At 39.4% G+C, this 15,695-nt stretch overlaps 1 protein-coding gene across 1 annotated transcript in view; it reads right to left on the bottom strand.

The window, feature by feature from the left end:
- The window catches only part of TMPRSS11D (transmembrane serine protease 11D), a 60,577-nt gene that overhangs the window by 19,265 nt on the left and 25,617 nt on the right, over window positions 1–15,695 (bottom strand). Inside the window, exons 2-4 of the mRNA XM_043905859.1 lie at window positions 10,836–10,957; window positions 9,438–9,556; window positions 2,060–2,127 (exon numbers count right to left, since the gene is read on the bottom strand). Of these exons, the coding sequence (XP_043761794.1) occupies window positions 2,060–2,127; window positions 9,438–9,556; window positions 10,836–10,957 (309 nt within the window). The remainder of the gene's footprint in view (window positions 1–2,059; window positions 2,128–9,437; window positions 9,557–10,835; window positions 10,958–15,695) is intronic.

Below are 15,695 nucleotides of genomic sequence, written 5' to 3'. Positions count from 1 at the left end.
TTGTAGGGGTAAGGAGTGGCAGAAGAACTTTAAGCAAATACTATGTTTAGCTTTATCATTTAAAAAAAATCTGACTGGCTGCTCTGTGAAATGTGGAATGGAGAAAGACTCGAGGAGAGGAGGTTCGTCAGGAGGTGGTGCAATTCCAGACGAGAGATGACTGAGGACAGAGTGTTTGAAGTTATGGATTTTAAACATTGTAAGAAACAGAACTGTGAAGGTTAGATGATTGGATGTATGGGTTGAGGGAGAAACAGGAATTAAATATAACTCTCATATTTCTTTCTTGAGCAACTAGGTTGAAGGTGACACCCCTGACAGAGGTAGGCAACACTAAATGAGTCACATATTTGATTGGGGACAGAGGATAGGTTCAGGTCTGGATGTATTAACATTGTGTTATCTGCAAGATGGCCATATTATGATATCAAGTAGATGGCTGTATATGTTCACATCTAGAGAGGAGAAAAGAGGTCGGGCCCCAGAGATACAACTTTGATAATAATTAGCATATAGAGGGCAGTTCAGTTCAGTTCAGTCACTCAGTCGTGTCCGACTCTTTGCGACCCCATGGACTGGACTGCAGCACCCCAGACCTCCCTGTCCGTCACCAACTCCTGGAGTTTACTCAAACTCATGTCCGTTGTGTTGGTGATGGCATCCAACCATCTCATCCTGTCATCCCCTTCTCCTCCTGCCCTCAATCTTTCCCAGGATAGTGGGCAGGGAAGCCTCTAAAAGGAGCTTCAGTGTGATGAGAGGGTTACTGCACGGTCAGACATTTGAGGAATGTAAAAAGAAAGAATAAGAGCTAACAAAGAAAACTGAGAAGTAAAAGGAAAGTCAGAGTGTAGAGGGTCATGGAAACCAAGGGATGGCACTGTTTCAAAAAAGAATAAAAACAGTGCTAAGTTCTCCCATCCAAGTCAGTTGAGAGGTTCAAGAAGAGGACTGATAAACGATTTTTTGGGGAATTTGTGATTCAAATGTCATTGTTGAACTTGGGAAGAACAATTAGTATTTTGTGGTGAGATCCGAAGCCAGAGGGCAGTGGATTGAGCAGTAATCGGGAAGTGAACAAAAGGAAAAAAAAAAAAATACAAATTCAGTTCTACAAGTATTGCCAGCTAGTGGCTAGTACAGAGACTTGCTCAAGAAAGTACTAAGGTGAATGTGCACTGAACTGACTGAAATACATTTTGAAACAAACTCTTCCCATGAATTCTTCTTACTTCTCGGCCTCCTCAGCAAAACTTAAAAGGCCAGAGTGCCATGCTTGTATTTAACTAGGTGACTCTATCAAGAATAAGAAAAATTAAACTTTTTGTGGTGTTAGTATTTGAGAAAGAAAGTATAATTTCTCTTTCTTCTGAAGAATTTTTTTACATTATTTGAAGGACTGAGCAGTGTGGACATTTGAGACATTTGTGGTAGGGCCAGTCACTTTTACTCTCACTTCAGTAAGGGTAACTATTTTAGTTAGGAGAGATATCACATCACATCACATCACATCACATCACATCACATCATATCACATCACAAGAATAGGTCTGTATTCCATTCAGGTAGGAATGAAAAATAATAAATATGCATGCTGCTACTTCCCCTATTACTGATTCATTGCATACATTTCTGTATCTGGCCACAGCATCCTTTAAAACATTCCAGGGAGACAAAAACTGAAAAGCCACTTTTGATGTTGGTTTAGCATTCCGATCTTGGATGAATATGCCCAGGATCACAGCATTGCACATCTCCACAAGGCACTGTCTACACAGACTGCATTGTGAATCGTATCCCCTGAATTTACAAATAGCCTTCTTACTGTACAGTCATCCAACTGCCTTCCTTTTCCCATGATGAACTGAAGTAACAGTCATTCACATTACTAGATATAGACCATATGTGACAATTTGACATTGTTTTTTAAGCTGCCCGTGATACTATTTTCATGATATTGCAACACATTTTATGAATGTCTCTTTCTTTAACTATGCTATGAACAAAGTCTAATGAAGCAAATTGTATCTAGGCTTATATATATTGTAGTTCCACTTACCTCAGTTTGATGACATGAGCTTTGATGAACTGATTTTTTAAATCTGACTCTTTGAATGTTCTAGTAATCTGCAGAAAGGGGAAAAAAAAAACCTTGTAATTACAGTTCTTTCTCTCCTTCCTCTTTCCAACACTGAAACATGGGACTATGTTAATGAGGAATATAGACTAGAGTTTTTTTAGTTCAGTTTAGTTCAATTCCACTTCAGAACATCTGGGATCATTTTAGACAGGCTAAAAACCTTCTGAAGCAGTGTCTGTTCTTCATCTATTACACAAAGATCATAATGGACAGGATGCATCTTCACTAGAAGCCATTCTAAACACAGCAGACACTTTGCTCAATGAAAGCCCATGTTATGTGATTTTGTAGCTGTTCCTAAAGAGGTTGGGGCATGAGCCAGCCCAACACTATACAACTTACACTGTGATCCTGCAAAAACTGTTCTTAAATAGGTTAAAACCAGACTAAAATGAGTAGAAAGGGAGAGTCTGATGAAAAGGAGGAAGAGAAATAAAGGACAGTTTTTTCCTTATTGTTTCTGATTAATGTCTAAACATCTTAAGTTATTTTTAACGTCAGTTGTTATTTCCTGACCTAACTTTAACCTTCCCCCTGAATCATTGCTCAGTGCCAGCAAGGATGGCTCTCTTGAGGTATAAGGTTTAGCTTCACAAAGAACTAGAGAAGTAGTGATTCTGGAAGTAGATTCTGGAAGAGTTCTACCAAGACGCAGGGTGAGGTGTACTAAGCCATCATATTGTGGAGTGGATTCTGTTGGCTAGTACTGTGAGGTTGGACTAAGGTTGAGGTGAACGTGAAGAGGTTCAAATGGGGAAATTAAGTAGCATGCTGAATATTATATTAAGCCAGGATTTGAAGTCAATTCTCGAGACTGTAAAGTTTACATAATCTCTGTCACACCATATTATATCTTTTTTTTTTCAATATCCATTTCTTTAGGCTGATATTGGACCAACCAGTTGTTAGAAAATATGATAACTTTTTTTCTTTCTAGAAGTCTTGAACATTTTTAAGAATTATGAGGCTTTTAGTTTTATCAAAATAATTTCTTTTTTTAAAAATTCAAGAAGTACTAGTAAGTGTTAAGAAGAAAGCAAAAAGTCACTCAAAATTCTATGATCTAGAATTATAGGATGCTACCATTTGGCCAGCCATATTCTAGTTAACTTTGTAGAAGGATGGGTTTTAATGTGTTTGTTTATATGGTATACTGTAGGAGGAGGTTTAGTAAACTGATTTAAGGTTAATATTACTTGACTTTAACAGAAGTAGAAAGAACTGACCTAAAACTGAAGGAATTGCTAAAATTTAAGTAAATGTTTCTTGTAACTGTATTTCATGATTTAGTATTGTACCAGCACAGGTTAGACTTGATCAAAGGGCTAAAAATCCACTTTAATTATTACATTTTGCTATGTGGAAAATATTGAGGTAATTTAGTGAAGATAATAAGCAGCATAAAGGAAGTTGATTAATTGGCAGATATCCATCAGCTCAGTTCAGTTCATTCACTCAGTCATGTCCAACTCTTTGCGACCCCATGAATCGCGGCACGCCAGGCCTCCCTGTCCATCACCAACACCTGGAGTTTACTCAAACTCATGTCTATCGAGTCAGTGATGCCATCCAGCCATCTCATCCTCTGTCGTCTCCTTCTCCTCCTGCCCCCAATCCCTCCCAACATCAGGGTCTTTTCCAATGAGTCAACTCTTCGCATGAGGTGGCCAAAGTATTGGAGTTTCAGCTTCAGCATCAGTCCTTCCAAACAATACTCAGGACTGATCTCTTTTAGGTTGGACTGGTTGGATCTCCTTGCAGTCCAAGGGACTCTCAAGAGTCTTCTCCAACACCACAGTTCATAAGCATCAATTTTTCGGCGCTCAGCTTTCTTCACAGTCCAACTCTCACATCTGTACATGACCACTGGAAAAACCATAACCTTGACCAGATGGACCTTTGTTGACCAAGTAATGTCTTTGCTTTTTAATATGCAGTCTAGGTTGGTCATAACTTTCCTTCCAAGGAGTAAGCATCTTTTAATTTCATGGCTGCAATCACCATCTGCAGTGATTTTGGAGCCCAAAAAAATAAAGTCTGACACTGCTTCCACTGTCTCCCCATCTATTTGCCATGAAGTATTGGGACCAGCTGCCATGATCTTAGTTTTCTGAATGTTGAGCTTTAAGCCAACTTTTCCTCTCTCCTTTCACTTTCATCAAGAGGCTCTTTAGTTCTTCACTTCCTGCCATAAGGGTGGTGTCATCTGCATATCTGAGGTTATTGATATTTCTCCTGGCAATCTTGATTCCAGCTTGTGCTTCTTCCAGCCCAGCATTTCTCATGATGTACTCTGCATATAAGTTAAATAAGCAGGGTGACAATATTCAGCCTTGACGCACTCTTTTTCCTATTTGGAACGAGTCTGTTGTTCCATGTCCAGTTCAAACTGTTGCTTCCTGACCTGCATACAGATTTCTCAAGAGGCAGGTCAGGTGGTCTGGTATCCCCATCTCTTTCAGAATTTTCCACAGTTTACTGAGATCCACACAGTCAAAGGCTTTGGCATAGTCAAGAAAGCAGAAATAGATGTTTTTCTGGAATTCTCTTGCTTTTTCGATGATCCAGCAGATGTTGACAATTTGATCTCTGGTTCCTCTGCCTTTTCTAAAACCAGCTTGAACATCTGGAAGTTCACGGTGCACGTATTGCTGAAACCTGGTTTGGAGAATTTTGAGCATCACTTTACTAGCGTGAGATGAGTGCAATTGTGCGGTAGTATGAGCATTCTTTGGCATTGCCTTTCTTTGGGATTGGAATGAAAACTGACCTTTTCCAGTCCTGTGGCCACTGCTGAGTTTTCCACATTTGCTGGCATACTGAGTGCAGCACTTTCATAGCATCATCTTTTAGAATTTGAAATAGCTCAACTGGAATTCCTCGCCTCCACTAGCTTTGTTCGTAGTGATGTTTTCTAAGGCCCAGTTGACTTCACATTCCAGGATGTCTGGCTCTAGGTGAGTGATCACACCATCGTGATTATCTGGATCGTGAAGATCTTTTTTGTACAGTTCTGTGTATTCTTGCCACCTCTTCTTAATATCTTCTGCTTCTGTTAGGTCCATACTGTTTCTGTCCTTTATCAAACCCATCTTTGCATGAAATGTTCTCCTGGTATCTCTAATTTTCTTGAAGAGATCTCTAGTCTTTCCCATTCTGTTGTTTTCCTCTATTTCTTTGCATTGATCACTGAGGAAGGCTTTCTTATCTCTCCTTGCTATTCTTTGGAACTCTGCATTCAAATGGGAATATCTTTCCTTTTCTCCTTTGCTTTTAGCTTCTTTTTGTTTCACAGCTATGTGTAAGGCCTCCTCAGACAACCATTTTGCCTTTTTGTGTTTCTTTTCCTTGGGGATGGTCTTGATCCCTGTCTCCTGTACGATGTCACGAACCTCCATCCATAGTTCACCAGGCACTCTGTCTATCAGATCTAGTCCCTTAAATCTATTTCTTACTTTCACTGTATAATCATAAGGGATTTGCTTTAGGTCATACCTGAATGGTCTGGTGATTTTCCCTCCTTTCTTCAGTTTAAGTCTGAATTTGGCAATAAGGAGTTCATGATCAGAGCCACAGTCAGCTTCCGGTCTTGTTTTTGATGACTGTATAGAGCTCCTCCATCTTTGGCTGCAAAGAATATAACCAGTCTGATTTTGGTGTGACCATCTGGTGATGTCCATGTGTAGAGTCTTCTGTTGTGTTGTTGGAAGAGGGTGTTTGCTATGACCAGTGTGTTCTCTTGGCAAAACTCTATTAGCCTTTGCCCTGCTTCATTCCATACTCCAAGGCCAAATTTGCCTATTACTCCAGGTGTTTCTTGACTTCCTACTTTTGCATTCTAGTCCCCTATAATGAAAAGGACATCTTTTTTGGGTGTTAGTTCTAAAATGTCTTGTAGGTCTTCATAGAACCATTCAACTTCAGCTTCTTCAGCATTACTGGTTGGGGCATAGGCTTGGATTACCATGATAGTGAATTGTTTGCCTTGGAAATGAACAGAGACCATTCTGTCATTTTTGAGATTGCATCCAAGTACTGCATTTCGGACTCTTTTGTTGACCATGATGGCTACTCCATTTCTTCTAAGGGATTCCTGCCCACAGTAGTAGATATAATGGTCATCTGAGTTAAATTCACCCATTCCAGTCCATCGTAGTTCCCTGATTCCTAGAATGTTGACATTCACTCTTGCCATCTCCTGTTTGACCACTTCTAATTTGCCTTGATTCATGGACCTAGCGTTCCAGGTTCCTATGCAATATTGCTCTTTATAGCATCGGACCTTGCTTCTATCACCAGTCACATCCACAATTGGGTATTGTTTTTGCTTTGGCGCTACCCCTTCATTCTTTCTGGAGTTATTTCTCCACTGATCTCCAGTAGCATATTGGGCACCTACCAACCTGGGGAGTTCCTCTTTCAGTATCCTATCATTTTGCCTTTTCATACTGTTCATGGGGTTCTCAAGGCAAGAATACTGAGGTGGTTTGCCATTCCCTTCTCCAAAATACTTGTTAAAACTGAAGAAAAAATTGAAAATCTTTAGAGAGAAATAAATGCATAAACCTATATTCTGATAATTCTAGTTCTGGGAATATGTCCCAATAATATAATCATTCAGGTGTACAAGTATGTATCAACAAGAATGGTCATCAGAATATTGATTATAATAGTGAAAAACTGGAAACAGTGTAAACATCTGTCAACAGTAGAGTGGTTAAATGAAATATTGTATCTTTTTGCACTATAATACTGTTTAGTTATTTAAAATGGTAGATTTCTTCATTGATATTTAAATACTTCTATGGCACATTTTTGAGAAAAAATAGGAAAAAGCAGGCATGTATAGTCTTATTCCATTGATAGAAAATTATATGTGTTTGTGCATGTATGATTATGAAGTTTACATGAAAGATACTTGGAACATCAAAATATTAATTGTGGATATATGAATATTGAGATTTCTTGCATGTTTTTGTTTTTTTAATATTTCTTGAATGCCCTGAATTTTCTACATTTGTTTTATCTTTACAACAAAAGACATTACTAAAATTATTTTAATTTTGATCACAAAATTTATACATACATTGTGATTTGCTTTATAGACCATTTTTGAGAATAAATTAAAAATAACAAGTTAGATTGTACAATTTTTTTTGGTGTTGGAGATTGTATTTTAAAGACTTACTGAATATCTTCCAAAGGTGCTGGTAGCACTTTTCAAAGAAACTGATTTAGTTTATGTTTTCACGTTGCTGGATGTGCTATATGTTGTGCTTTATGCCTTACGCCATTTCTCTCTAAATTAGTGCTTTGCAATTTTCCATGTGCTCTATGAAGGACGAACTCACCTAACATATCTAGTCTCTCTGACAGAAACTGAATGACCTCTTTAGGGCTGAGGACATCTCTGGCATATTGTTGTAATGACTGGTAGCCGGTTTCTAATTCCTTAGAGTGAAGCTGGAATTCTCAAAATACACACTTTCCATTTACTCACTTTTATTAAACTAGGTACACAGCTGAAACATTGCAAGGTGTCTCTGTGTGGGTATGAGGGCTTCAATATGAATAACGGTCCTCAGACTGGCCTCCTGAGATGTTTATCTCTAGCAGCTTCTTCAAGAAATTTAAGAACGACCATTGTGGTTTGAAGCCTAAACGATGGGCTCTCATGATGCAAATGATATGACTAAATATTGTTAATGATTTTTTAACAACAGGTTGGGAAGAGATAGTAGGAAGTTGGGGAGGTAAGCCTAAAATGCATTTCCACCTTTTCTGGAATATGCCGTAATTCAAGCTTTCAACCCCTTGGTTTTCTTCTGGACCAGGGTAATGAGCTTCTAACTAGTCTTACTGTGTGTGGTCTCTTCTCTTTATAATCTAATTTTTACATTCTGAACGTGAATCTGTCAGATCCTGTTTGCATCATTCTGCCTGTAGCTCAAGACTTTTTGTCTAAAAAATAAAACCCAAATTTGTTATTAGCTAAGGACATTCTCTTCTCTATGTCTTGGCTCATGTTTTAGCTGTGGTATGCCTTATTCATTCTAAAAGTCAGCCTGAAAATCATCTTTTATAAGAAACCATCTCTCATCTCCATGATTGGACATAATTTATCCTCTCAGCACAAACTTACATCCAGTATCTAATATCTACTCCACTTTCTGTATGTCCACTGCATTTGTCAGGATTAATGTTTAATAAACGTTTATTGAAGGAATAGGAGGCTTCTACTTTTGACATAATCAACTGATGTTCCCCAATATTAGCCCTACCTCTGCCTCCTGGCCTAGATTCTGTTTCCAAATTGTTCCGGTTCAGTTGTTTATTCTGATCTCATCAAACACTTAAACAATATACCTGACTTCCCTTGCTCTAATTTTATGCTCATGAAGCACTTTTCTCATAACTTGGCTCACAGTGTAATTTGTCTCTAGGGGTAAAGGTTGTCAGACAAGCAGATGACTCAATCCCCTGTCCATCATAGGCCTGGTTATAGCTTAACTCAGTGATTCCAAAGTGAGGTCCCTGGACAATTAGCATCAGCATCACCTGGGAACTTGCTGAAATGCAAGTTCTAACTACTGAATCAGAAACTCTGACATTAGGGCCCAGAGATCTGTTTTTTAATAAGCCTTCAAGGTGATTTTATTACATGCCAAAGTTTTAGAACCATTGGATTAATTTATATTCTTAAGAATTTCAGAAAAGGTAAGGTAAGTGAGCTGAGATTGGTCAGCTCTGACTCTGCAGGGCTGAAGGTCAAACCCTGGTCTATGATGATAAACTAAGGGTCTGCTTGTGAGATTTCTTGGCAGGCAGTCTCGGGGCCTCTTCATTTGAGAAACCAGACTTGCTTTATTTTCTATGTTGATCTTTGAAGCAAAGTATTATTTGTCCAAACTATGTTAACATGTATTTTAACACTTACTACCTGTGTGTTTAGTTGCATAAGAGAAAAGGAAAGAAGGAAAAATGAAAATGATTTAAAAAAACAAACTCAAGGATAGAGAAATGCTCAAATTGCACAAACAATAGACTTCCAATTTTTGAAGCCATAATCATAAAAAATATACTTACTCATGACCTAAAGCTCTTCACTCATGATGTAAGAAAATGTGAATAAGAACAAATGTACAAGCAAATTGACTTGAAAGAAGTATGATGAAACACATCCTTCACCATTCAGGACAGGAAAATATGTATCTAGCAGTTGTAAATATATCACAAAATATTAGGTTTATTATCATATTTGTTTTATGATAAAGAACAAAGGCAAATATTAACTTACCATAGATTCAATATTTTCACTCAAAGACCTATATTTCTCTGTAGCTGGTGAACTAAACTCATCACTATATTGAACACCCAGGATTTGAATTCTGCTTTGGTAAAAGGAAGATTTTTGATCTGTAAAACAAGGAAAAGGCAGAATCAGTCTCACATTACTAAGTACTTTAATTTTTATTTCATATAGGATTATTTAGGCTATGTTATATAATTTTAAAAAATTTAATTCCTTCAAAAGGAAAAAATTCTAAACTTAGTAAAAATGTAACTGTAATATAATTATTTTCCCTTTCAGTCTTTAAAAAGATTGGCACAGCTGAAACATTAAAAATGCATGAAAATCAGTGCAGCATTATTTGAGAAATTAGGCTCCTGTCTTTGTGTTTAAGTGTGACAATACAGTGTTGTTAGGAGGGGAAATTCATTAAAACTGAAACTTGATGTTGGTTTTTCCTACTTCTGTAATTCACTTTGCACATAGTAGTCTCTAGTCCAAAGTAAAATTTAGCTACAATTTTATAATTCAATTGACTGAAAAGACTATTACTAGTTACTGGAATAAATTTATTCTCACTTAGTCTCTACCCTTACACATACCCATATGCCTTCATTCTCCCCCTATCCCAGCCCCAATGATTTAAATAATGCAATGGGATTATAGCTGAAATTAAAAAAAAATGAACAGATTATAGCATATATTATCTAGTGAAATTTGACACATTTATCTACATTAAAACCTCTGAAAGAATATTCACTGGGATATTAAGTTGTGTGTTAATGAACAGTGTATATGCATTCTTAATATTGTTTCTTTCTGTTTCATATTTTTAATAAAAAATTAAAGAAAATAAGAGAAACAAAAAAGAACAGAATCATTTTTAAACTTTGTTTTTAACCTTTTTCTACTTCTTAACTGCAAATTCATTTCCTATCATAACTGTCCTGCTCTTGAGATTGTTTTCAGGACACAGATCATGAATTAATGAATATTTAGGTATGTCCAACTTTTAGATTTTGAAACTTAAGGTCCTTTGCAATATTTCAAATAAAGAAGGAAATTATAGGATTAATGAAAAACAAAACAAGTGAACTCTAGCATCAGATAAATACTGTCTTTTTCGTTGGCTAGAATAATCCTTGCCTGGGTAATAATGTTGTTTGGTATACTAAAAAAGGCCAAAATAAGTAAATAAATAAATAAAACTAGAAGAGGAAAAAATACTGAATTATAGAAAATATAAACATGGGAATGTATTTAGAGGTATATAAATAAAATGTATAATTATGTTGTATTAAAAAATAAAAGTGGCAATAAAAGAGAGAAGGCCAAACTTTGAATCTGAAAGTATATTTAGTGAATTCATCTGAGAAGTGGTATTTCCAATCTTTCGGTACTTACCAAAAGCTAAAAAGTAGACAAGTAGACCTATGATCATTGCCAGGATCGCCACCACTGCGACGACAACAAAAAATACTACGTACGGATTCAGGGATCTTGAGGCTGATGCCACTCGTGCTGGCCTTAGAACAAGGGGGAAAGATCAAAGCCCATTCATTTCACTCAGAGAAGCCATCATTTCAGCACTGCTGAAGTCTCTTAGGTTGCTCATGGCTCTATTATAGAAAATTGATTGGTTCTTTTTTTTTGTTTATTTACTTATTTGGAGGATAATTGCTTTACAATATCATGCTGGTTTCCACCATACAAATAGGAATATGATTCTGAAATGGAATCAAACTGAACAACACCCTCTTTAATGGTATTTCTTACCATTTTTTAAGCACTACAATGTTGACATTTAGGTAGTTTAATAGAAGAATAAGAAAATATGATTTATGGTTTGCAACTGCTTTTTCTTCTTCTGACAGTAAGTTTCTCAAGAATAACAACGCTTTTCTGTTTTACTACAACTTCTAAGACCCTTGTTGGACACTACTGTAGTAAGCTCCCTTACCTGGGCACCGTCCCCAGGGATGTGCTGAAGAGAGATCATTTTTGGTGGGGAGAGGGGCAGAGGGAGTCAGAATAGTAGCATTTCTCACAGTAATAGCCTCTATATTATTAAAATGAGGCTATGGCTAGGGGCTGAGAGCTGAGATCCAGGACAGTAACAAGCACTTATAATTAATTAGAACTGTACTAGCAGCAGAGGATTTGTGTGATTTTGTTCACACATGAGTTTATCAATAGCAGTGGAAGCCAATCAGTTCAGTTCACTCACTCAGTGGTGTCCGACTCTGCGACCCCATGAATTGCAGCACGCCAGGCCTCCCTGTCCATCACCAACTCCTGGAGTTTACTCAAACTCATGTCCATTGAGTCGGTGACACCATCCAGCCATCTCATCCTCTGTCTTCCCCTTCTCCTCCTGCCCCCAATCCCTCCCAGCATCAGGGTCTTTTCCAGTGAGTCAACTCTTGGCATGAGGTGGCCAAAGTATTGGAGTTTCAGCTTCAGCATCAGTCCTTCCAATGAACACCCAGGACTGATCTCCTTTAGGATGGACTGGTTGGGTCTCCTTGCAGTCCAAGGGACTCTCAAGAGTCTTTTTCAACACCACAGTTCAAAAACATCGATTCTTTGGTGCTCAGCTTTCTTCACAGTCCAACTCTCACATCCATACATGACCACTGGAAAAACCATAGCCTTGACTAGATGGACCTTTGTTGGCAATGTAATGTCTCTGCTTTTTAATATGCTATCCAGGTTGGTCATAACTTTCCTTCCAAGGAGTAAGCCAATAGATTTGTACTAACACAGTATCTGGTTTCTGGATTGTAGTATCTGATTTCTTGGATTATATTAGGTATATAATCCAAGTACTTCCTCACTGTCTCCTTTCCCACCACACACTCACACTGGGAAGGTCACCAGAACTACTGTGTATGAATTCCTATTTTATCCCCATTTGCTTGGAGATCATATTGTCATTTATTTGAGATTTTCTTCATCTGAAAAATGGGACTAGTACTTGCTTCATAAGGCTGTTTTGAATATCAATGAGGTTATGTTTTAGAGGCTAAGTAAAGTGTATAAAGTAGATATTTCTACTAAATATGTTATCTACTAGGCTGTGAGAACTTTGAAGATAAAGTTGGTATTCATGCATATGTTTCCAACACTTTGTAGGCTGCTTGGCATATATAGGTGGTGCATGCAAGCATGCCAGGTCACTTCAGTCATGTCTGACTTTTCACTCCTTTGTCCGTGGAATTCTCCAGGCAAGGATACTGGAATGGGTTGCCATGCTCTCTTCCAGGAGATCTTCCTGACCCAGGGAGCGACCAGGGAGCAAACCCACGTCTCTTATGTCTACCTGCTTTGGCAGGCAGGTTCTTTACTACTAGGACCACCTAGGATTTATGATATTTATAAATATTTGTTGTATATGTTAACTCCTTGGTGTGTTTCAGTTTTAAAAGCCTTAGCAGAACTGAAAAGCAGTTACATTTTGCCAGAACACAGTCAGACTTCCATTTCTTTCTATTTGTTTTGCTAACGTTCTGGTGTATATGGGAAGGGGATGATCTGAGAGTCAGTGATTCTCAGAGTGTAGGTTTCACAGCAGGGTTGCCTGGTGTTTGGGCTTTACGCAATTCACACTGATGAAGGGGCATCTCTTGGTTTTTTACCTTGTATCACCTGTACATTGCAGGCTTTGGATATGGGACCAGTATCATTTCAGAGGAATTCCCTGGTAGCTCAGCTGGTAAAGAATCTGCCTGCAATGCTGGAGACCCTGGTTTGATTTCTGGGTTGGGAAGTTCTTCTGGAGAAGGGATAGGCTACCATTCCAGTATTCCTGGGCTTCCCTGGTGGCGCAGATGGTAAAGAATCCACCCACAATGTAAGAGACCTGGGTTTGATCCTTGGGTTGGGAAATTCCCCTGGAGGAGGGCATGGTAACTCACTCCGGTATTGTTGCATGGAGAATCCCCATGGACAGAGGAGCCTGGCGGGCTGCAGTCCATTGGGTTGCAAAAAGTCGAACATGACTGAATGGCTAAGCACATCGTTTCAGAAGATTATTGGAGGTGGCCATAGACTTGCTGACTTTTTTGTTGAATAAACACATTAAACATTATAAAAAGTGACCAGCTGAAATATTATTGTTTAGTAAAAGGGTGTCTAAATTCATGAAAATAGGAATAACATAATCTCAGAATAACAAAAAAGATGAATAATTTAGCCTTAGCTTAATGATGTCTTTTTACTACACTGCTCTTATTAATTTTGCTATGCTAGTGAAAACTGACTTTCACTAACACTGGTCCAACATCTGGGAATAACTAACTGTATGCTGGGAAAGATAGAAGGCAGGAGGAGAATGGGACGACAGAGGATGAGATGGTTGGATGGCATCACTGACTCAATGGACATGAGTTTGAGTAAACTCTGGGAGTTGGTGACGGACAGGGAGGCCTGGCGTGCTGCAGTCCATGGGGTCACAAAGAGTCAGACACAACTGAGCAACTGAACTGAACTGAACTGTAGTCATTTTCTGAGTAGGATAAAATTGGCACATTGATATTTGCTGACTTTTTAAGCCTCAATTTACTCTTCTGTTTCTTTGCGGTCTTGCTGTGGCCGGTGACACGTGGTCACAGTTGTACACTGTTTGACATTTGCAAGTTCAGCGAATGTCAGTGGGTGCTTGGCAGGGTAGAACAAAAAGAAGAGCTGGGGGGGAGGAGCCAAGATGGCGGAGGAGTAGGACGGGGAGATCACTTTCTCTCCTACAAATTCATCAAAAGAATAACTGAATGCAGAGCAAACCTCACAAAACAACTTCTGATCGCTAGCTGAGGTCATCAGGCGCCCAGAAAAGCAGACCATTGTCTTCGAAAGGAGGTAGGACAAAATGTAAAAGATAAAAAGTGAGACAAAAGAGCTAAGGACGGAGACCCGTCCCGGGAAGGGAGTCTTAGGCGGCCTTGCTTGGGCTAGGGTCCGGGCCTGAGTGCCCTGAGGACAATCGGAGGGAGCTTCTGTGAGGTGCCAACTTGAACTGTGGGAGACCAAAAGAGAGAAAATTAACCGGCCGGAACACACTGCCGGCCGTTCGCAGAACAAAGGGACGGAGAAAGTCCCAAGAAGAGGTCGCAGGCTGCGGACCCGCCCAGCCCCGCCGGAGGCAGGAGGCAAGGGGGAGGGGAAGGTCGCGGCGAGACACAGGCGCAGGCACCCGACCGGCGCGGGTGGGGACTGGGGCTGGGGACGCAGAGGGCGGAAGGCGCGCGCACCCGACTGGCGTCAGCGGAAACTGAGACTGGGTCCGCGGAAGGGAGTGAGTGCGCCACACCTGGGGATAGTGCGCCCATCAAGCCCCTCGCTGCCTGGACCGCTCTGACGGGGAAGGCACAGAGAGCAGGCGCAGCTTTTCCTTCCGCGCTTTTGTGTAACACCCGAGGGCTGGAACCTAGCGCAGCGCGGGGCGCGCTCCATATAGAACAGCCGGGAGCCTGAGCAGCGCAGACGGAGAAAGCAGCGTCAGCCCCTCCCGGCAGCGCCAGCCCACCCCCGCAGGGCCAGCCCCTCCCCGCAGCGTCAGCCCCGCCCCGCAGCGCCAGCCCATCCCCGCAGCGTCAGCCCCTCCCAGCAGCGCAACGGAACTAGCTAACTGAATAAGAGTCCACCTCCGCCCGCCTGTGTCAGGGCGGAAATGAGGCTCTGAAGAGACCGGCAAACAGAAGCCAAATAAACAAAGGGAACCGCTTCAGAAGGGACTGGTGCAACAGATTAAAATCCCTGTAGAAAACACCGACTTCACCGGAAGGGCCCTGTAGATATCGAGAAGTGTAAGCTGGAACGAGGAGCTATCTGAAACTGAGCCGAACCCACACTGACCGCAGCAGCTCCAGAGAAACTCCTAGATATATTTTTACTTTTTTTTTTCTAAGTAAGGAAAAAAAAAAAAATTTTTTTTTCTTTTTATATTTTTTCTTTTTTATTTTTTCTCTTTTATTTTCCTTTAAAATTCCCTATTACTCCCCCATTACTCCTTAACTTTCATTTACATAGATTTTTATGATTTTTTTAATTAGGGGGAAAAAAAATTTTTTTTTTCTTTCTTTCTTTTTTTTTGTTTTTTTTTTTCTTTTTTTTCTTGTTCTTTTTTTTCTTTTTTCTTCTTTTTTTTCCTTTCCGTTTTCTCTTTTATTTTCTATTTTTCTTTTTCTCTTATTTCTTTTAAAGTCCTCTAGTACTCCTCTACTACTCTTCATTTTCATTTTCACTACACTATAACCTTACCAAAAA

The sequence above is a fragment of the Cervus elaphus genome, chromosome 6 (genome assembly GCF_910594005.1).
Source record: "Cervus elaphus chromosome 6, mCerEla1.1, whole genome shotgun sequence".
Lineage (NCBI taxonomy): Eukaryota > Metazoa > Chordata > Mammalia > Artiodactyla > Cervidae > Cervus > Cervus elaphus.
This window is presented reverse-complemented; position numbering and strand designations above follow the sequence as displayed.